Source organism: Ranitomeya variabilis, chromosome 4 (assembly GCF_051348905.1).
Source record: "Ranitomeya variabilis isolate aRanVar5 chromosome 4, aRanVar5.hap1, whole genome shotgun sequence".
In the NCBI taxonomy this organism is placed as follows: Eukaryota; Metazoa; Chordata; class Amphibia; order Anura; family Dendrobatidae; genus Ranitomeya; species Ranitomeya variabilis.
Genome location: NC_135235.1, coordinates 67,758,718 through 67,780,573, shown reverse-complemented (window position 1 = coordinate 67,780,573; position 21,856 = coordinate 67,758,718). Strand labels below are relative to the sequence as shown.

General features: G+C 40.5%; 1 protein-coding gene and 1 long non-coding RNA gene across 5 annotated transcripts in view; one reads left to right on the top strand and one right to left on the bottom strand.

Annotated features, from left to right (window-relative positions):
• TRIM8 (tripartite motif containing 8) overlaps positions 1 to 6,759 on the top strand; it is a 74,541-nt gene extending 67,782 nt beyond the window's left edge. For all 3 annotated transcript variants that reach the window (XM_077258661.1, XM_077258662.1, XM_077258663.1), the window contains exons 5-7: positions 2,086 to 2,117; positions 3,528 to 3,643; positions 5,171 to 6,759. In XM_077258661.1, coding sequence (XP_077114776.1) covers positions 2,086 to 2,117; positions 3,528 to 3,643; positions 5,171 to 5,778 — 756 coding nt within the window. In that variant the 3' untranslated portion in view covers positions 5,779 to 6,759. The remainder of the gene's footprint in view (positions 1 to 2,085; positions 2,118 to 3,527; positions 3,644 to 5,170) is intronic.
• Positions 1,510 to 20,463, bottom strand: LOC143769789 (uncharacterized). Of its 2 annotated transcripts, XR_013214487.1 has the most exons (5): positions 20,376 to 20,463; positions 13,677 to 13,762; positions 3,483 to 3,594; positions 2,064 to 2,201; positions 1,510 to 1,949 (listed from the first exon to the last, which is right to left on the bottom strand). It is a non-coding gene; the product is annotated as an uncharacterized LOC143769789 (long non-coding RNA). The 2 variants fall into 2 exon arrangements; XR_013214486.1 differs by lacking the exon at positions 2,064 to 2,201.
• Positions 20,464 to 21,856: the final 1,393 nt, after the last annotated feature.

The following is a 21,856-nucleotide window of genomic DNA, read 5'->3' as shown; positions in this document are numbered from 1 at the left end:
CGATGCAAATTCTGCCTTGTTTTGTACTTATAAGAAAATATCAGACATCTGAATGAGGCCTACCTTACACTTTACAAGTCTGACATAAGTGGGTGGTCTTTTGTATGTAGTGTCCCATCCTAATCTCTGGACCCTGACCTTTAGGCACAGTGGGAGTCAATCACTAGTTGGAAAGTGCCCCTCTATAACAATAGGGGATATTTATGCTAGAAACTGATGCAACAAAAGATACGCGGCATATGTACTTCATCTTTTGAAACTTTTTCCACCACTCGCCAGTTTTTTTTAAAAAGTCACATTTACTATGGTTTACGCCAGAAAGTGTGTGACTCTTAATAAATCAGATGCATCGTACGCCAGCAAGTATTAAAGTATGCCTGACTTAATAAATGTCCTTCGGCATGTTTTTAGAAGGGTTTTCTTCTTTCTTTATGCCATATTGGATCATTTTTACTGACCCTGGATTCACTAAGAGCTGCAACTGTCACCAATCAGCTTTTGCAGCCAAGCATACTTTGGTTTACCGAGTGAGACCCAACCACCCCTAATCTGCAAATATACACTGGCGTAGCAGCCCATTTTAATCACCCGCATTACTAGTATTATGGATGTTAGTTTTTTGTAAATAATGTTTATTGTATAGATTGCAAGTTCTACTCCTTTGTAATTTGTGGACGGTGTTCTTTTTTTAATTTCCGCTTGCTGACATTAAATATAAATAATTTGTTTAGATTTTCATTGATTGATTACCCCATCTGAGATTTGCAGACAGAAAACCTATGACCGCTTCCTTTTTCTTGCTCAGGTCCCCATGCTAATAGCTTTTAGTAGGCTGTTACACTGTATCAAACAGCAGCTGTGTGAAAGTAGAACTAGGTCTGCATGTGTTTTCAGCCTGAGAGTTATATAAGCTTCCATTATACAAATATTACGTTATTGACATAACCTCCTTACACCATTAGAGACCCATTTATACCTTTTGGTGCGGCACTCATGGGCCTTTCCCTTTCTGCAGTGCCCTTGGCTTATGTAATTTTTACCCTGGCAGCGGCACCCTGTACAATATTTGTTGTTCAGAAGCCATATTACAGGAACACATTGTACATGCCAGCAGCTCCTTAATGCCCATTAATGACTTAGCAAAGTACTCATTAAAGCAAAACCTTAACTGCTACTTTTTTTCCCCTGAGAATTTAATAACAATAATAATACCTTTTATTAACAGTAATTTAACAGAGTAACTTAATGTATTATTAACATTTTTATTCATTTTGGCTGCAAATCATTTTTTCCATTTTTTTGTAGCTTATGTAGCTTTTTTTATTTTAATCTGGAAGATTATTTTATTTGTAATGAGCGAACTAAAGAATAGTCATTATATGCAATTATCATTGTGTATTAGCTAAAGAGGTACGAAAAGCAATAAGTAAGCCTCAAAGTAAAGAGGTCCCAAGCTTACAGTCTATGAGGAAATAGTAAAGACACGAAAAGTGGATGGTAACAATTGCTTTCATTGTACGGTCTGACCATCAATATAATAAATAGGGTATTCACATAATGCTGCATGAACCGGTCACCAACCAATATGTGCACGGACACAGAGGGCTATTAAGCGCATGTAGGGTGTGTGAAAGAAGTGGCGTTTAAAGAAGGTGGACATTTATTTTTAACCCTGGACAGTTATGCCCCTATATGCATATAGTTAATACCTGTAGTGTATAAGCATGCACAATAATCATTATAAATACATTGCATTGCCTTCAAATCGCGGCACAGACTGCACCCGGGTCCATGCCGCCGGCTGCTCTTATCTACAGAAGAGGAGGCATAGCTTTGTCTTCTAGGCTCCCGACAGAACCAGCCTTTGGGCATCATACACTCATCCCAAATCCTGTCAACGGTAGATAGAAATTGCTCAAATATTTGCTTCTATTGATGATGTGGATGATCTAGGATTGAAGAAATAATACAATTTTTCATTAGTGTTTTATGACCGATATAGCTGGAGAGACAATAGTCCCGGGAATTAGGCCACACAATACCTCTACTATAACCTCACTAACCTCATTTTCTTTTTTTCCCTAGAATACAAAGTCTGTGAAAATCCTGATGGACAGGTAAGATTAAAATTTCAAGCAGTGCCGGTTTATGCTGCATATGTTGTTTACCGGTCGTCTCCTAGGTATAGTGGTTTGTTTAGTCTGGGAGATTAAGGACAAAAAAGGGAGGGTTGGCGGATTGGAGAGTGACTTTCATTGGCAATGTCTGTGCTCCTGTAATCCTGGCTAAAGACTTGTGCAGCTACAATCATTGTTTAGTGGACTTTATATACATATATGTATTTTATTTGTAAGATTGGAAAGATTCTTATGGTGCCAAAATTGAAAAATATAATTATTGAAAAATATCTTCAGATTTGATCTTTTGCAAGGTATAGCCACTTTAATAACACCAAGAATACACAGCAGCTTAAGCCCCCTTTATGTTAAAGTTGGCCACTGATATCAGGCCGCCATCTACGCATGGGAGACTCCTGACTCCTTTCAATGGTCAGTGTTGGGGAAAGATTGGCAGCTATAATTCGAATGCTCCTTTCTTTATACTGTTGGCGCCAAAGGAGTGCTCTCCCCATAGAGAAGATATGGATGAGCGTTCATGGGTAAGGAGGAGTCGAGAGACTTAAGGCCACCATACATATACAAAACTAATCTGAAATGGCTGAAATCGGTGAAACAAACCAATTTTAGGGTTCCGATGATAAGAACTGGTTGCATCATCGGCTGAAATAATCAGACACAGCCGATTCAGTCTGAGATGTTTTTTTTCTGCAGACAAACAAGCTTATGTTGGCCTTTGTTGTCCAATGTGTATGGGGCATTTAGTTTGGATCTCAGTTTTATAAGACTTAGGACCCTTTTTCTTTTTCCAAGAATTGTGGCTTTATCTTTGAGAACTCTCAGGCTTTTATAAGTGAACTACAACTAATCTCGCAGGTCATAAAAGCCTTTTAGGTTTCATTCATATGACCAATTGGTTTCTGTTGTTGGGCTGCAGCGGTGATGACACATTTACATCGCTGCAGCTAGTCACTGAGATCAGCGGCACTTCTGAAGTAGACGGCGCAATCCACTGAGGTCAGTTATTGGCTGCAGTGATGTCGCCATGTTATCACCGCCTCAGCCAAACAACAGCAGAAGCAGAGACACTGTGCTTTGGGAAAACCTACTTCACTCTGCTTATCATTTACTGTAGATTAGTCTGGTCTCAGTTTTGACAGGAGGGGACAGTAATGCAAAGAAAATCAATGATGTTGCCCATAGGAGCATTACTATTATTACAGTTCTCCATAACTGAACACCACAGGGCAGCGCATTGTGTCAGCATGGAGCCCTCTGTGCTATGCACTGAGGGTAGGCAGCAGATGAGACATTCCTGTAAATCTAATTTATGTAGCAGTAAATGTGGAAATAGCGTGAACGTACCATAAAGCATTCATATAATGGACACACGGTGTTCTGTAATAACAGGACTCAGACCTGCACTGGAGGAAGCCTTCCACCGCCGAAAATTGGACATCTAAACTCCAAGCTTTTCCTGACGGAGATTGCGAAAAAAGAAAAACAGCTGAGGAAAATGCTGGAAGGTAAATATTGATTCTTTTTGAGGCTTCCTTAATAATTAAAGGGTTTTTTTTCCATCATCCATGAATCTTTTGCTCATTGATTTGCTTGTAAATCAAGCATTTTTGTTCAATGTGCTCACCTTATATTCTATATTAGCCAAATTAGGAACCATTTCTTTAAACGCACAACACTACTTACCACAATTTTTGCTTTCTGTTGTTTAATGAAATAGTAGTGCAACTCTACCATATCACTATCGTTAAATGTAAATGAGACACCTGAACACCTTTTGACATAGAAAAAAATGGATTTTTGCATCTATTAGTGGTTAGTCTTATTCAATAATAATGCTTATTCTTCAGATTCTTGATATACAGTTTGCAGCCTGATACTAGTTTCAGATTATTGTCTTGTGGAGTTGTCTCTCCTTGTATTATAGGCTGTATGTGAGGTCTGTGTGTATCCAGGTTGCCGCTTCAATCCCGCACCTATTTCCTCTTCATGTGCTCTTCTCCTTTTCTATAGCCTGTTTTTTCTGCCCTCCTTGAGACTGTACATACTTTATCCCTTACCCACTTTAGTTCTGCGTACAACCCTCCCCGTTGTGATCTTTAGCAAAGAAAAACGGGAAGGGAGAGCAGAGATATCTCAGAACCAGGAGCAGGATTTGTAACATTTTTGGAGAGCAGTCAGCTAGATAAAGGATTTCCAGACACTCTACAGCAGTAAAATGGTAGAGCATTTTTTTAAATAAAGAGTATATAGATAGATGCTTAACTTTTGCAAATAAACAAGACAAAAAATTTAGTGAGAAAGTGTACATAGCCTTTGCTCTTAGGAATGTGTTGCACAAAGCACATTGAGCTGAAGGGGGCACCACGGATGGCTTAGCACTGGAAGAATGTGACCATTAGAAAATCCTGACACTAATTCTATAACAATGATATTTAGGCATTGTATAGTGCTCTGTGTAATAACCTGTTATTTGACCAATAAATGTTGGCATAATATGAGAATGATATTTTTTGTTCATTATTTAGGCAACTGTTGTAAATCCTAGCTCGGGGTATTTTGACACTATACTGATTGTGCTTGGTTTGCATTATTATTTGTACACTGATTCAGAAAACAGTATATGGGGGAGAAAAAGGCTCAACAAAGGGTCAATATCCAATGTAAGTCCAGGCCCAGCCAGTAGGACAGCCCTTTATGGAATAGTTTATGCTTACTGAAAAGCATATGGCCACTTAAGACTTCTCGCAGTGATCGTAGAACTTCAACTTTTGAATGAAAGAGTTGTCCAGAGGGAATAACCCATTTAAGGTCTTCTTCGCTGTGTATCTTTATGGGGTTTTCAGACACTTAATGAAAAATAATGATTTGGAATAAATATGTTTTGCATAAATCTGCAAGTAAATAGCCCTTTTGGAGATTCCCTTTAAATGATGTTATTTTATTACCAATTGTGAGTGTAAGTGTTTTTACATCATGATTACTTTTACATCTCTTCTTCCTACCAAATTTATTTTTCATCTCTCTTGCTCCAGGCCCGTTCAGCACCCCTGTGCCATTCCTACAGAGTATTCCTATGTATTCCTGCAATGTAAGCAGTTCGGCGGGAGAGAAGCGCAAACATTCAGCTGCATTTCCTGAAGGCAGCTTCCTTGATTCAGCCCCTGGAACTGTTAGCGGCCAGTACATAAGCCAGGGATCTTCCACTGGTGAGGGTCAGTCGGCACAACCCATGGTGCCTTGCAGCTCTACCCAGCATATTGTGGGACTTCCTAGCGGCCCCCAGCCGGTCCACTCCAATTCTGTCTTCAATCCCTCCCATTACCCAAACAGTTCATCATCTCAGCAATCCGTCCTCTCCCAGTATGGAGGGCGCAAGATCCTGGTGTGCTCTGTGGACAACTGTTATTGCTCCTCAGTGTCTAACCACAGTGGGCACCAACCATATCCTAGATCTGGCCACTTTCCATGGACAGTCTCTTCCCAAGAATACTCTCATCCTCTTCCACCTACACCTTCAGTAACACAGTCTCTTCCAGGACTCGCTGTCAGAGAATGGATTGATGCTACCCAGCAACATGGCCGTCAAGATTTCTATAGGGTCTATGGGCAGCCCGCCACAAAGCACTACGTCACTAGTTAACTTTTCCAGCAAGCTAGTCTTGTTAAATATGCATACAGTAAAAGAAACCCACAACAGTCGGATCAGAACAACCCTAACCTTGTTTAGTGGTGGACAACCTTTTCACTTCTGAATATGGTTAACATAGGATTGTTTTATACTTTTGCTTTAATTCTGATAATTCTGGACAGTGGTGTATGCCTTTTTTCCCTATCTAGAATAACAACCAATTAGTTATTTCCGTTTTTGTTTTTTTGGGGTGTTTTTTATTAGATATATTTCTGTTTTTCAGTGCTTTGAAGCTTCCGCTGACGTTTCAACGTTTCATTATTTGATACAAATCATTGTTAAGGTTTTTCTTTGTGTGCGTGTTTTTCTTTGTTTTGTATCAATTTAGTTGATTTAGAAATAAACATTTTTCGTGATAGGAATTTTAAGTTAAAAGGCCACTTATCATAGAGACACTGTTTTTTATTGTATGTTTTAGAAACGTGTAAATACACAATTATCTGAAAAGTGCGAAGTACACAAAAAAACAACAAAAAAAAGGGAACGATAAAGTTATGTTTGCAGGGAGGGAGTCTGCCGACTCCTAGAAAGGTAAGAGATGGACATTCTAATAGAGTGGAGCCGTGAAGGACGCATTCTAATCTAGAGCAACCAATGTATTAATGATATTTCTCTCTTCTGCACATTTACTTGAAGTCTAACCTATCAGATAAGACTATTTCTATATTTTCATTATGTTGGAAATGAAAAAAAAAATGCAGGGACGGGGAAATATTAAATGTTGTATATAAATTGAAAAGAAATACAGGGTAATTTTTTCTCTCAAAATCTCGATCCTATGTAATTCAACAAAAACATAAAAAGTGAAAAAATAATCTTTCCTCCATATACAGTCTCGATGGACCAAGGTTATAGTTGTAGATGATATATAAATACATACATGCATATGTTAAGCCCAACATGGTAAATGGTCTTTTAGCTTAAAAAAAGAAAGTCATTACTTAATTTTTTTTAACATTCCAAATACACATTAAAAAGTGCAATTCAACATTTTTCACTAAAAAAAACAGTAAAATAAAATAAAACATTTTGCTTTACAGACAAAATAATTTCTGGAGTGCCACAAACATAGTGATAAAAAGAACAAAAAAAATTACAAAATGTATGTATGTACAGTATAAGGTCCAAACACTTTTTTTCCTCTCTTTTTTTTTCTGCAGCATTAATGAATGAATCATTTAATGCCATATTGTAATATTACAGCAATAAGACTTTGTACTGTATGTTGCTAAGGGACTATAATGGCGAAACGTTTGTTTGTGAAGGCACTTGAAAAATGGCCACCGATTGGACATCAGAGCAACGGATATAAGAAGTACTGCATGACAACCATCCGATGTGCGGTATTAAGCTCCTGTGTTTTCTTGCCTTTTTCTATGTCAGTGTTGGATCTGGAGGTATACTCATACCATGCTCCTCTTAAAGCAGCAGCCCCGCTTTCTTGGTCAAAACAAAAATTAAATAAAAAAAATCTTTTTATAAAGTATATGTTGTCTTTCTGTGATCCTATTGCTGAATTTGCACGCATAGAAAATACTGAACAGTCACAACTTCTTCGAAGTTGCACACGATTACGAAGACACGGCTACTTTTTTCCATAAATGGTGCAGCACTTGTCCATGACTGCTTTGTTGGGTTAGTTTTGCTCCATTAAAATGAATGGAGCAGAGCTTCAATTTTAGACATGACCGTTGGACAAGACTGTGATTGGAAATAGGCATCCATGTTCAGTAGACCTCCATATTCCTATGGAAAGCCCGGGTAATGGGAGAAAATGAAGTTTATTCCCACCTTCAGCCTCGGGCTTTCAGTCATAGAGGCACGACTTCAGTCACCGCTCAATACATAGAGAGTGGCTGTAATCACACCCCGTCACTGACTGAAAGCTGACTTAGCACTGATGCACTACAGAGCCGACTGTCAGTCAGTGGCGGTGTGTGGTTACAGCCACCACTCACTATGTACTGAGCAGTGACTGAAGTCACGCCTCCTTGACTGAAAGCCCAAAGCTGCCAGGAGAAATAAAGTTAATTTCTTCCTCCCAGCAGCAGGACTTTCAGTGCAGCGGCCGTACACATTCAGATCGCTATTAACCTGCAGATTAACCCCATATCGGCATGTTAACAGTGTTTTTTTGACATGATCAGTTCCATTTAGCATGGCATTCCAATGAGGCTGGGCAAATTCAGAGCAGTGCATACAAGCGCTATAGGAAAAAGCTTTTAAGCACTTGTTTGGGCACCGCTACTAGTAAGCAGAAGGGGCTGATCCACATAGGCAACAAGCAGTAAACAAAAAAATAAAGTTTACAATATCTGGAAGCTGAACACAGTTTTAATAAAGAGAATATTACAAATGTGCACAAAATCCAACAATATTCAACGCTGAAGCGAATAACCCTTTAAAATGTGATATACATGTTTTCTAAGATTTCCAGTCTGATATTAAAAGATAAAAGCTAGCTGCCTATACATGGCCACTTATTCCATTATTCACAATGGTGTATAAGAAATCTGCCTGCACTCAATACTTCAAGTAGCATAATCGGTTGCCAGTCCTTTTCTTTGCTATGGAAAAATTGTCTTATGTCTTATTAGGCACAATTGTGAGGCCGTGTGCACCCTACTTTTTGGATCACATGCAAATTCTTACTCTAAGGGTACTGTCACACAGTGCAATTTTGATCGCTACGACGGTACGATTCGTGACGTTCTAGCGATATCGTTACGATATCGCAGTGTCTGACACGCAGCAGCGATCAGGGACCCTGCTGAGAATCGTACGTCGTAGCACATCGTTTGGAACTTTCTTTCGTCGCTTGATCACCCGCTGACATCGTTGTGTGTGACAGCGATCCAGCGATGTGTTCGCTTGTAACCAGGGTAAACATCGGGTAACTAAGCGCAGGGCCGCGCTTAGTAACCCGATGTTTACCCTGGTTACCAGCGTAAACGTAAAAAAAACAAACAGTACATACTTACATTCCGGTGTCTGTCCTCCGGCGTCTCAGCTTCTCTGCACTGTGAGCGCCTGCCGGCCGGAAAGCGAGCACAGCGGTGACGCGGTGACTTCACCGCTCTGCTTTCCGGCTATGGTGCTTACACAGTGGAGAGAAGCAGAACGCCGGAGGACAGACACCGGAATATGAGTATGTACTGTTTTTTTTTTTTACGTTTACGCTGGTAACCAGGGTAAACATCGGGTTACTAAGCGCGGCCCTGCGCTTAGTAACCCGATGTTTACCCTGGTTACCCGGGGACTTCGGCATCGCTCCAGCGCCGTGATTGCAAAGTGTGACCGCAGTCTACGACGCTGGAGCGATAATCATACGACGCTGCGACGTCACGGATCGTGCCGTCGTAGCGATCAAAATTGCACTGTGTGACAGTACCCTAAGGATCTGAAAGGTTTAAAGTCCTTCAAACTGCAGATGGTGCCACCAAAGATGGTGCTGTCCTTAAAACGTCGCTATTATAGGACCTATACGTACCCAGGAACAATTTGTACAAGTAACTTTGCACACAGAGAGTTTTTTCCATGACAAGTATAACAATTGCCTGGTACCTAAGTGGAGAAATGGGCTACAGAATAGGCATTCAAAAAGCGAATCAGATCAAGATTCCATGAATAATATTTATTCAGCAGCTTTTTAGGGTCTTGATTATCACATCTAGTTTCATGAAAATCTGGAAACCATGGCATGTACTGCAGGCATGGCATGTACACTTGTGTAGCCTTTTCTCTATCCACCAGTAGAGAACTGTGTGAATTTTGCAAACAGTGGGTGTAATCTTGACGTGTTGAATGTCTGATCAGTTATTAAAGACAGACCTTAGATTCATTATAGAAAGCTGGTTGCTTTTATTGTTGATTTGATTAGGGTTTAAGCACCTTTTTTTTGTTCTTATTCTCCTCTTCCACCATGTGTAGGCCTCTTTGAAGTGGGTTCATCCACCCCAGTTGTATTTTTATTAAAACCAAGTGTTTTTTTTTTAGAAATACAGTTTAGAAATTGAATCTCCTAAACAAGAACAATCCAAAGCCGCAGCTTATGTCTCCAATCATTGTATCTGGAGTAGCGTCGTGTGTGTCCATTCACTTGGTTATAATCTGCACATGTAGAGGGTGTGCTTCACGTCACCGCTATTTAGGGAGCAAGATTTAGTGCCGATTTTATACTTGATACCTTGACAAAGCCCACGTGTTATGTGGGAGTCTGTCATCACCTGTAAATTTCATACATTTCATATGGTGCTTTAGTGCCAACTTGTATTAAACCATGGTTGCTTCACTGGTCTGTGCCCTGGGCATCTTTACATAATAATTGGAATATGGGTTGGTGACAGGTTCTCGTAACAGGTTTGGTTATTTACTTTGTAGAGCTACTCAAACTCCTCAAGTTAGAACCTAGAATGCCCTAATTAAAATATGGATTCTGTAGAATAGGTGATATGTCATTTTTCATTATCTTCTGTTATTCCATAGCCCGGATTCTAATCACACATGTCTTATCAGTCTGTTGTACAAGTTATGAAACATAAGCAGATTCATTGCTTTATCCCCAGTTACCTTGAATTAGTGGTAGGTATGTATTAGGTGGGCTTGTTACGCTCTAGAAGTAACATCGGCCATAACGCAGTGGCCTTACGCTTTGGATTTAATTGTTCAAGAATCCTTGGAACACCCTATTCAGTGCCATAAATCAGCTGGAGTCGTGTAAATTAGACTTTGGCACAGGGTAAGGGTACCGTCTCACTATACGATTTACCAACGATCACGACCTGCGATACGACCTGGCCGTGATCGTTGGTAAGTCGTTGTGTGGTCGCTGGGGAGCTGTCACACAGACCGCTCTCCAGCGACCAACGATGCCGAGGTTCGCTGGTAACCAGGGTAAACATCGGGTTACTAAGCGCAGCGCCGCGCTTAGTAACCCGATGTTTACCGTGGTTACCAGCGTAAAAGTAAAAAAAAACAAACAGTACATACTGACCATCTGATGTCCGTCAGGTCCCTTGCCGTCTGCTTCCTGCTCTGACTGAGTGCCGCCGTACAGTGAGAGCAGAGCGCAGCAGTGACGTCACCGCTGTGATCTGCTCTCACTTTCCGGCCGGCAGACAGACAGAGCGGGAAGCAGACGGCAAGGGACCTGACGGACATCAGATGGTCAGTATGTACGGTTTGTTTTTTTTTACTTTTACGCTGGTAACCAGGGTAAACATCGGGTTACTAAGCGCGGCCCTGCGCTTAGTAACCCGATGTTTACCCTGGTTACCAGCGAACGCATCGCTGGATCGCTGTCACACACAACGATCCAGCGATGACAGCGGGAGATCCAGCGACGAAAGAAAGTTTCAAACGATGTGCTACGACGTACGATTCTCAGCAGGGTGTCTGATCGCAGTAGCGTGTCAGACACTGCGAGATCGTAACGATATCGCTAGAACGTCACGAATCGTGCCGTCGTAGCGATAAAAATGCCACTGTGTGACGGTACCCTAAAACAAGTTTTCTGAAGTGATGAATTATGCTTCATCATCTGACCGCCCAATAACAAATTGAGGTTTAGCAGACATTTGGAAAACACTTCCTGCCCAAATGCATTGTAAGGAAGAAATATTGGTCAGAAGTGGTTTGCAAGGTTTGAGTTCGACCCTTTAGTTCTAAGAAGAGAAATCTCCTTATTACTGTCTTGTCTACAAGCTGATAATCAACAAATAAATGTCCATAGGAACCCTTGTTCCTATGATATTGCTCCATGCAAACATGTCCAACTCTTGTTTGAGCAAAGTTTCTTTAATTGACAGCACATCCCCATCCAATCCTTTGTACTGCCCACACTCCCACTCATTGTTAAGTAAAAATGATTAGTAATTACCAATTAACTTCTTATATCATCAGACAACACTTGTTACAGACAGTTTATTTACTCTCTTAAAAGGACCACAAACCTCATGGTGTTCTAGGATTATATTAACGTTGAGGACAAAGCCTATATCATTTGTAATATTTGATTGGAAGAGCCGGACTGGCTTGCACAGGAAATAATAATACAATTGGACATCCTGACCTCACTCATGGTCTTGTGCTGAATGGATGCGAATCGTCAAAAACTGAATCACTCACAGATGAATGAAGATTGTGGTGTACTCCAATTAATAACCATGATATGTAAGGTTATTTGGCCCAATTTATTAAGAGTGGCATTGTACACTCCAGTCTTAAAGGACAGGAGTTTAGGAGTAGGGTGTGATAAATTCATTAAGAGGAGCCTCCTTAAAAAACACTGCCACTATTGATGAAGTTGACAGGTTGGCATTATTATAGCCTGTCCCGCCATGAGTCCTTCCCAGCTCCATACATTTTTGTAGCGCTGCCCAAAATTGGCATGAAAACTCCAAAAGTTGCTAAATTGATTTTTCAAAATCTTTTACAGCAGTTTTCTGGCATAAACACTTTGCTGAATCGGTTCCATGATGCTTAGGTCTTCACATACCATGACCACATAGTTACTTGTGTACAGTAGCTAAAGATCCAATTATAATACTGATGTTTACCGCTTTCTAAACTAATTCATTTGTTTGTTTAGAGGAAATGGATCTTACAATTGTCAAAATCGACATTTTTGTGCTGGGTGATGCCAACCAGGACAGCAGTACCTGGTGTGTATTCGCCTTACCCGTGTCTTGTTCATGACTCTTATGCTGATTTTTCTACCTCTGTTTACTAAAATTTCTGTGGCAACTGGTAAAAATTTTTTAACACCCAAAAGCAATGGGCATGTAACCAACATTGAGTTGGCCCTCTATATCTAGTGGCAACATAGGAGCCACATATGGTGTATCCATGGAATAATCACCTTTCGTCAATGGATAATCTAGAATAGGAACATTAGACAATGTTGACATGATGGAGGTTTTGAAATACTGTCCACTGCACAAATTACCATACATTCACATATGCATTCAAATTATTACCATGTCAGATATTGAAATGCAATGTTACTCCAAACATGCCAAAGGGTTAACTGTTTATAGTAAAATAAAATGTGAAATATTAGCCTCTGGTAATGTAAGCATGATTACAGAAAATGAGCATGCCAGTGTATGCAATAAAAATTCCAGTGATTATAACTGTCTAGACGGGTTACTTAGCGGGTTGTTGCAATGAGACTTGCTCACTTCCTGAAATCACAAACCCCTTATCCTAAAGGTGTAATCACGCTTGCAAGTCAATGATATTCAGAAAGTACATTTGCATAGCAGGCATCAAGAAAACATGGAAAATTAATGTTGCCTTGGTCTTCCGTGTAACATTCAGAGTCTCATTAACCCTTATGTTCAAAAAAATTATAAAAAGAAATTAATCCAGAAATAACATAATTTGATGTTTAGTTTATTGCCTTCTATTGTACCCTGTAAGAAGCCATTACCCAACGCCAAGATAATGGCTGATCTAGAGGGGTTATTGCCTGGAAGACCATGAACACCATTAAAACAACAGTCTCTTTGCCACCTGACCAGCTGTTGCAAGGCCTGCTTAGTATTTTCATATGGTTCACAGGGAGGTCTCAACTTATTATAACTTGGCGCAATGCTTTGATCTACCTAAACCCAATGGTTGTGATTGAACATCTTCTACACGTCTCTATTCTGAAGCACGGAAGTAGCAAGTAGCTGAATGTGATTAGCACATAGCATCCAGTTTCCTTAGGGTAGACGTCTCTGGGCCTGGGAGGTGAGTAGCCCACTAAATATCAGGTATGAGATGCTAGATACCCAGAGTTTCTGATTAACTACCCTAGACTACCAGGAATGGTAAAACACATATCATTTATCGCTCTAGATTACCTGGGATGCTGACATATTTAGTGCCTTAGACCACCAGATATGCTGTCAAGAACCATTTCCATGTCAAGGGCTTCGAGTGACGTTTTCTGTAAAGAGATGATCTGATGACTTATAAAAGGGTACAAAACACAACTAAACATTTTGCATCCTCCCATGTGTTATAAACTTGAAAAAGGCACCTTTCATCTGATCATTGACAAGGTAATACAAACAGAAGGTGGAGGCGGCTCAGTCACATGGTATTGTGTCCATACATCACAGCACAAGAAGAAGCTAGAAAACTTCCCAACTCATGGTGAGAGTGCAGTGGTAAGCCTAAACCAGGCCTCATCTGCCATTCCTGTATGATGGAATAAGAAAATAAGGGGCACACATACTATTGATGCAACCTGTGCAGCCATACAGGGGCCAAGATGTAAGGGTGCCCACTTGTACCTCCAAAGCAATTGGAATTGTGCATTATGATGAAGTATTGGACTGTAAAGGTCCAATACACATGTTTTTGCACAAGGGTTCACAATTCTGTATCTCCTACTGCCACTGCAGTAGCCATCTTGGATACAGGTGGAAGGGAACACCAATTTGAGGAGGAGGCAGTAGGAGGCTAACATAGCGCATCAGGTAGCGTGACTATATGAATTTTACTCATTTATATAGCGCCGTTAATTCCACATCGCTTTACAGACATTATCATCACTGTCTCCTTTGGGGCTCATAATCTAGAATCCCTATCAGTGTGTCTTTGGAATGAGGGAGGAAAGAGAAACATTTAGTTTATTTTCAGTCCCAGGGTGAAGGGTCGCTCTAAGGCCAGGTTCACACTGCGTTAACAGCAGCCCGTTCAACACATGTGTTAACGGGCTGCTGTTAACGCAAGTGCCGACTTGTCATACCACTAGCGCAGATAGAGCTAACAGATGCTCTATCTGCGCTAGCAGTGACGGACCCGGAAACACTGCAGCCCGCGTCCCAGAGTCCGTCACTCAATGATGGCACATCGCTAGCGCACGCCCATTGTGGGCGTGCACTAGCGATGCGTCTGACATAGGGCATAATGGCGGCGTTAACAGACTGCGTTACACCGCGTTATGCCGCGGTGTGACGTAGTCCATCTAACGGACCGCTAAAACACAATGTGAACCTAGCCTACGTTGTAACCCCTACGTACAGTACCATGTAATAGTTTAAGCAGGTGTGGAAGAAATCAGAAGAGTAGGAATGCTTTAAAATTAGAGATGTTAATAGTTTATTTTTTATCAATTAATAAAAGAACAAAAGGGAAATGTTGAATCAATATTTGGTGTGACCGTCCTTTGCTTTCAAAACAGTATCAATTCTTCTCGGAACTCAGCAGGGAGGTTGTTTCAATTATCTTGGAGAATTACAGATCTTCTGCAGATGTAGGCTTGTGTACATCCTTCTGTCTCTTCATGTAATCTTAGTCAAGCTCAATGGTGTTGAGGTCAGGGCTCTGTGGGGACAGTATCACTTTCAGGACTCTTTGTTCTTATTTAAACTGAAGATAGTTCTTAATGACATTGCATATATGATTGAGATCCTTGTTCTGCTGCAGAATAAATTTGGATCCAATCAATCGCCGCCCTGATAGTATTGAATAATAAGTGTCTGCCTGTATTTCTCATCATTGAGGACACCATTATTCTTGACCAAATCCCCTTTTCCATTTGCTGAAATGCAGCCCCAAACTTGCAAAGATCCTCCACCATGCTTCACTGTTGCCAACACTCATTATTGTACCATTCTTCAGTGATCAGACGCCTCCCTGATGGTATTGCATGATGAATAAGTATCTGCCTGTATTTCTCATGTAGTTTCTGCCAGTTCTGAGCTGATGACACTGCTAGACATCTGATTTAAAGTGGAAATAAGCTTATATGTCTTTTATCTTCTGCACTAAGTTTCCTTAGCCTACCACTATGTCTACAATTCTCAATGTTGCAGATTTCTTGGTCTCCTCAATACTGAGTAATACAGACATAAACTTATCCATCGCACAATACCATAAGGGAGGCATGTGATTGGCTCCAAATTTATTCTGCAGAAATGACCCCAGATATCCAGCTAATGTCATTAAGAGCTATCTTCAGTGTAAAGAACAAGGTGTCCTGGAAGTTATGATCTGGCCCTACACAGCCCTGAGCACAACATCTTTGAGTCTGCCTGAAACTATATAAAGAGACAGAAAGATTTGCACACGCGACATCCACAGACGATCTGTGGTCATTTCTTCAAGATGTAGGAACAACCTCCCTGCCAAGTTCCTTGACAAACTGTGTGCAATTGTGCCGAGAAGAAATTATGCTTTGATTTTGTTTTGAAGGCAAAGGGAGGTCACACCAAATATTGATTTGATTTAGATTTCTCTTTTGTTTATACTTTTTGCATTTCGTAAATTTATTTAAAAAAACTATTAAAGGGAACCTGTCACGAGACAAAACGCTATAAATCTGCAGATATGGAGTTAATCTGCAGGTTAATAATTATCCTGCCCGATGCCCACACTTAGAGCCCCCCTGCCAGGAGGAAATGAACTTGATTCCTACCGGTAGAGCTAGGCTTCCAGTCATACAGGTGGCGCTGGCACAGTTTAAGGCACTGCTCTGTGTATGAAGGGTGGCAGCTGGAACAGTGCCCCTGGCACTGACTGACAGCCAGCCTTAATGCTGAGCTGCTGTCAGTCAGTGCAGGGGGCACGGTTGGAGCCACCACTTTCTATGACTGATACTGTGCTGGCACCACCTCTATGACTGAACGTCGAATGCTGCTGGGGGAACAAAATTAATTCCCTCCTGGCAGCGGGGCTCTAAGTTCAGAATGCTATCGCCCTGCAGATTAACTCCATATCTATAGGTTAATAGCGTTTTTCACGTGACACATTCCGTTTAACACTTCTATACTTTAAAGTATATTTAAATTCTTCTTAAATGTAAAGTATATTTACATTCTTACTTCGCAGAAATTTTTCAACACCTGCCTAAAACTTTCGCACAGTACTATATGTGTGATTGATATCTACAAAGCAACACTTTTTTTTAACAAGTTTTGTTACTTTTGTCTGTCCATTGCTGACTTAAATGAATGTATTGTATATCCCTTTTTGTGTGAAATATTCTGAAGGTGGCCTATATACCATTATTAGATGAGTGGACAGAAAGCCAAGTATAAACCTTTCACATTCTGTTGCAAAATAATTTTAGCTTTAGTTCTCCTATAGGGCAACATATATTTTACTTTTCATTCAAATAGAGAACATTAAAATCAGTTGTCATAGTAACTGGGTATTTCCATCCATTTTCGCTTACATTCCTTATAAGAATCTGCACCCCTGATAAAGATTTAAAATTATATATATTTTCTGTAAATTACTGTCCTGTGTTGTATATAATGAAATCTAAATTAATGCGATCCGGCTGTAAACAACATACTCTGATGTGACAACGATGGAAGTACAAGGGTTTTTTCTATTTCTTCCCTTTACATCAGATGATTGAAGAAGGACATTTAAAGACCTAGTTCATACAAATTGAAGGTTGTTAATACCAATGAATACAGTAAAATAAAATATATATTCAGTTTGGAAATATTAACCCTTTAAGGACCAAGCCACTTTGTAGGTTAATGACCAGGTCTTAATTTTGAAATCTGACCTCTGTCAATTTATGTGATTATAACTCTGGAACGCTTCAACGGATCCCACTGTTTCTGAGAATGTTTTTTCGTGACATATTGTAATTTATGATAGTGGTAAAATGTCTTTAAAAATTTCATGTGTTTATTTGTGGAAAAAAATGAAATTTGGCAAAAATTTTTAAATTTCACAATTTTTTTATTTTTTTGTCCCACAGAGCATTATGTCGCACAAAATAGTTAATAAATAACATTTCCCACATGTCTACGTTACATCAGCACAATTTTTTAAACATATTTATTTTTGTTAGGACGTTATTAGGGGTAAAAGTTGACCAGCGATTTCTCATTTTTCCAACAAAATTTACAAAACCATTTTTTTTAGGGACCACCTCACATTTGAAGTGACTTTGAGGGGTCTATATGACAGAAAATGCCCAAAAGTGACATCATTCTAAAAACTGCACCCATCAAGGTGCTCAAAACCACATTCAAAAAGTTTATTAAAGGGAACCTGTCACCACGTTTTTGGAAGATGGGATAAAAATAGCGTTAAATAGGGGCAGAGGTGGGCATTACATTAGTGTGTTTGTTATGCGTTTATTACCCACCTAAGTTGCCGAAATACCTTTGCAAAGTCTCCGTTTTCGCCTGTCAATCAGGCTGGTCTGGTCAAAAGGGCGTCTTGTCTTCCCCCAGATTTTGCGTAGTTTTCCGTTGGTGGCGTAGTGGTGTGCGCATGCCCAAAGTCCTGAATCCTCTGCCAGGGGATTTAAAAGAGCGCGCTGTTCGTTTTCATTGGTGATCGGTGGGCGCGGCCATCTTCCTTTGGCCGCGCGTGCGCAGAAGCGGCGCTCTGCTGGCCGCGGCTTCAGGAAAATGGCCGCGGGATGCCGCGCGTGCGCAGATGGATATCGCGGCGGCCATTTTCCTGAAGCCGCGGCCAGCAGAGCGCCGCTTCTGCGCACGCGCGGCCAAAGGAAGATGGCCGCGCCCACCGATCACCAATGAAAACGAACAGCGCGCTCTTTTAAATCCCCTGGCAGAGGATTCGGGACCTTGGGCATGCGCACACCACTACGCCACCAACGGAAAACTACGCAAAATCTGGGGGAAGACAACGCCCTTTTGACCAGACCAGCCTGATTGACAGGCGAAAACGGAGACTTTGCAAAGGTATTTCGGCAACTTAGGTGGGTAATAAACGCATAACAAACACACTAATGTAATGCCCACCTCTGCCCCTATTTAACGCTATTTTTATCCCATCTTCCAAAAACGTGGTGACAGGTTCCCTTTAACTCTTCAGGTGCTTCACAAGAATTGAAGCAATGTGGAAGGAAAAAATAAACATTTAATTTTTTTTCACAAAAATTTTACTTCGGACACAATTTTGTTATTTTCTCAAGGGTATCAGGAGAAAATGAACCACAATATTTGTTGTGCAATTTCTCCTGAGTGCAACGATACCCAAATGTGGGCACACTGCAGGGCTTGGAAGGGAAAGAGCACCATTTGAGGTTTTGAACGTAAAATTGGCTTGAATCAAGAGCGGACTCCAAGTCACATTTGGAGAGCCCCAGATGTGCCTAAACAGTGGAAACCCCACAAGTTACCCCATTTTGGAAACTAGACCCCCTCAAGGGACTTATCTAGATGCTTGGTGAGTGCCTTGAACCCCCAGGTGCTTCACATAAATTTATAACGTAGAGCCGTGAAAATTAAAAATCATATTTTTTCCACAAAAATCATCTTTTAGCACCAATTTATTTACTTTAACAAAAGTAGCAGGAGAAAATGGGCCACAAAAATGTTGTGCAATTCCTCCTGAGTATGCTTACACCCCATGTGTGGAGGAAGACCACTGTTTGGGCGCATCGCAGGACCCGGAAGGGAATTAGCAAGGTTTGAATTTTTTAACACAAAATTGTCTGGAATCGAGAGCGGACGCCATGTCACATTTGCGTGCTGCACCAGTGACAGTTTAAATGAATGACGGACACAGTCCGTCCTGGTGCAAGAACTGACATCCGGCCATGAGGGACTGTCCGTCAGTGGATGTTAAGGGGTTAAGCAAAGGAAGATTTGGGGCAAATGTAAACAAAGTATAATAATGCTTTGAAGAAATAATGCTTTGAAAATTATTATTATTATCATTATTAAAAATAATAATAATAAAAATATATGGTTAGACTTTTTTTGCCAACCTTTTTTGCGGACTATATAGTTTTAGAAATGCCTGTTTGGTCTACCACTAGACTCTATTCAAATAATAATAATAATAGAATATTTTTTATTCCTATAGCGCCAACATATTCGTAGCACTTTACATTTCTGAGGGGAATTATACAGACAATAAAAGACATTACAGAGTAACACATAATTCAACAGATACCAAGAGGAGTGAGGGTCCTGCTCGCAAGCTTACAATCTATGAGGATACAGGGGAGGCACAAAAGGTAAATGGTAGAAAGTGCTGTTGTGTATGGTCCAGCCATCAATATAATAAATAAAGTAGTCAAATAATGCTGCATGAATCAGTCATCAGCCAGAAAGTATAGATACAGAGTGCTTTTCATAGCATGAATACTCTATACACAGATGATACAAGGGACCCAATTCCCAGGAAAATTTGGGAAGGGCAAAACGAGAATCGTTAGATAAGTGAGTTGAGACTATAGGCCAGTCTAAAGAAATGTGTTTTTAGGGCACTCTTAACCTCTTAACGTCAGCCGATATACCTTTTAGCAGCGGCAGTTAATGGTACTTAAACCACAGCGCTGCTTTTTAACGGCGCTGTGGAATAAATGTATTGCGCCCCCCAGAGTCGGCGTTTCTCTGGAGTCATGGCTACCGGGTGTAGCTGAGACCCCAGAGAACATGATTCAGGTTGATTTTTACCAACCCCAGTGGTGCGATCGCCGTTATTAACGGTATAACGGCGACCACACACACAAAAAAATCTGATTCTCCATTTCATTTTTCTCTCCTCTGATGTGTGATCACATCAGAGGAGAGAGAAAAAGGGTCCCCCGATCCCTCGCCTGGTACCTCCAGAGTCCCTGCATCCCCCCATGATGTCCCTCGGGCCGTCGGCATCTTCCGGGAGAAAATGGCAGGCGCATGCGCAGTGCACCCGGCACCCAGCAACAATAGGAATTTTTTCCTATTGGTTCATTTTGATCACTGTGGTAGACCCTATCACAGTGATCAAAATAAAAAAATTGTACATCAAACCCCTTCTTTATCACACCCTTAGGTAAAAAATAATAAAACAAAAAAATGTATTTATTTCCATTTTTACATTAGGGTTAGATTTGGGCTAAAGTGAGTTGGGCTGAAGTTAGGGTTAGGGTTGGGCTAAAGTGAGTTGGGCTATAGTTGGGGTTAAGGTTGGGCTTAAGTGAGTTGGGCTAAAGTTAGGGTTGGCTAAAGTGAGTTGGGCTAAAGTTAGGGATAGGGCTAGGGTTAGGGTTGTGATTATGGTTGGGATTACAGTTAGGGTTGGGATTAGGGTTAAGTGTGTGGCTATGGTTATGGTTAGGGTTGAGATTAGGGTTAGGGGTGTGAGGGGCTTAAGTTTGTGGTTAGGGTTATTCTTAGGGTTGGGATTAGGGTTAGAGGTGTGTTGGGGTTAGGTTTGTGGTTAGGGTTAGGGTTGGGATTAGGGTTAAGGGTGTGTTGGGGCTAGGTTTGTGGTTAGGGTTATGGTTAGGGTTAGGGGTGTGTTGGGGTTACGGTTGTGGTTAGGGTTATGGTTAGGGGTGGCATTAGGGTTATGGGTGTGTTGGGGTTAGCGTTGGAGTTAGAATTGAGGGTTTCCACTCTTTAGGTACATCAGAGGGTCTCCAAAAGTAATATGGCGCCACCATTGATTCCAGCCAATTTTGCATTCTAAAAGTCAAACGGTGCTCCCTCCATTCTAAACCCTGCCATGCACCCAAACAGTGGCTTTTCCCCACATATGGGGTATCGGCGTACTCAGGAGAAATTGCACAACAAATTTTGTGGTCCATTTTCTCCTGATACCCTTGTGAAAATAAAAAAATGGTTCCAAAATCACTTTTTTATGAAAAAAGTAAAATGTTCATTTTTTCCTTCCACATTGCTTTAGCTCTCGTGAAGCACCTGAAGGGTTAATAAAGTACTTGAATGTGGTTTTGAACACCTAGAGTTTTTAGAATTGTGTCACTTTTGGATATTTTCTGTTATATTGACCCCTCAAACTCACTTCAAATGTAAGGTGGTACCTAAAAAAATGATTTTGTAAATTTTGTTGGAAAAATGCAAAATCGCTAGTCAACTTTTAACCCTTATAACTTTCTAACAAAAATAAATATGTTTAAAAAATTGTGCTGATGTAACGTAGACATGTGGGAAATTTTATTTATTAAGTATTTTGTGTGACACATCTCTCTGATTTAAAGGCATAAAAATTCAAAGTTTGAAAATTGCAAAATGTTCAAAATTTGAGCGATGTTTCCATTTTTTTCATAAATAAATGCAAGTCATATCGAAGAAATGTTACCACT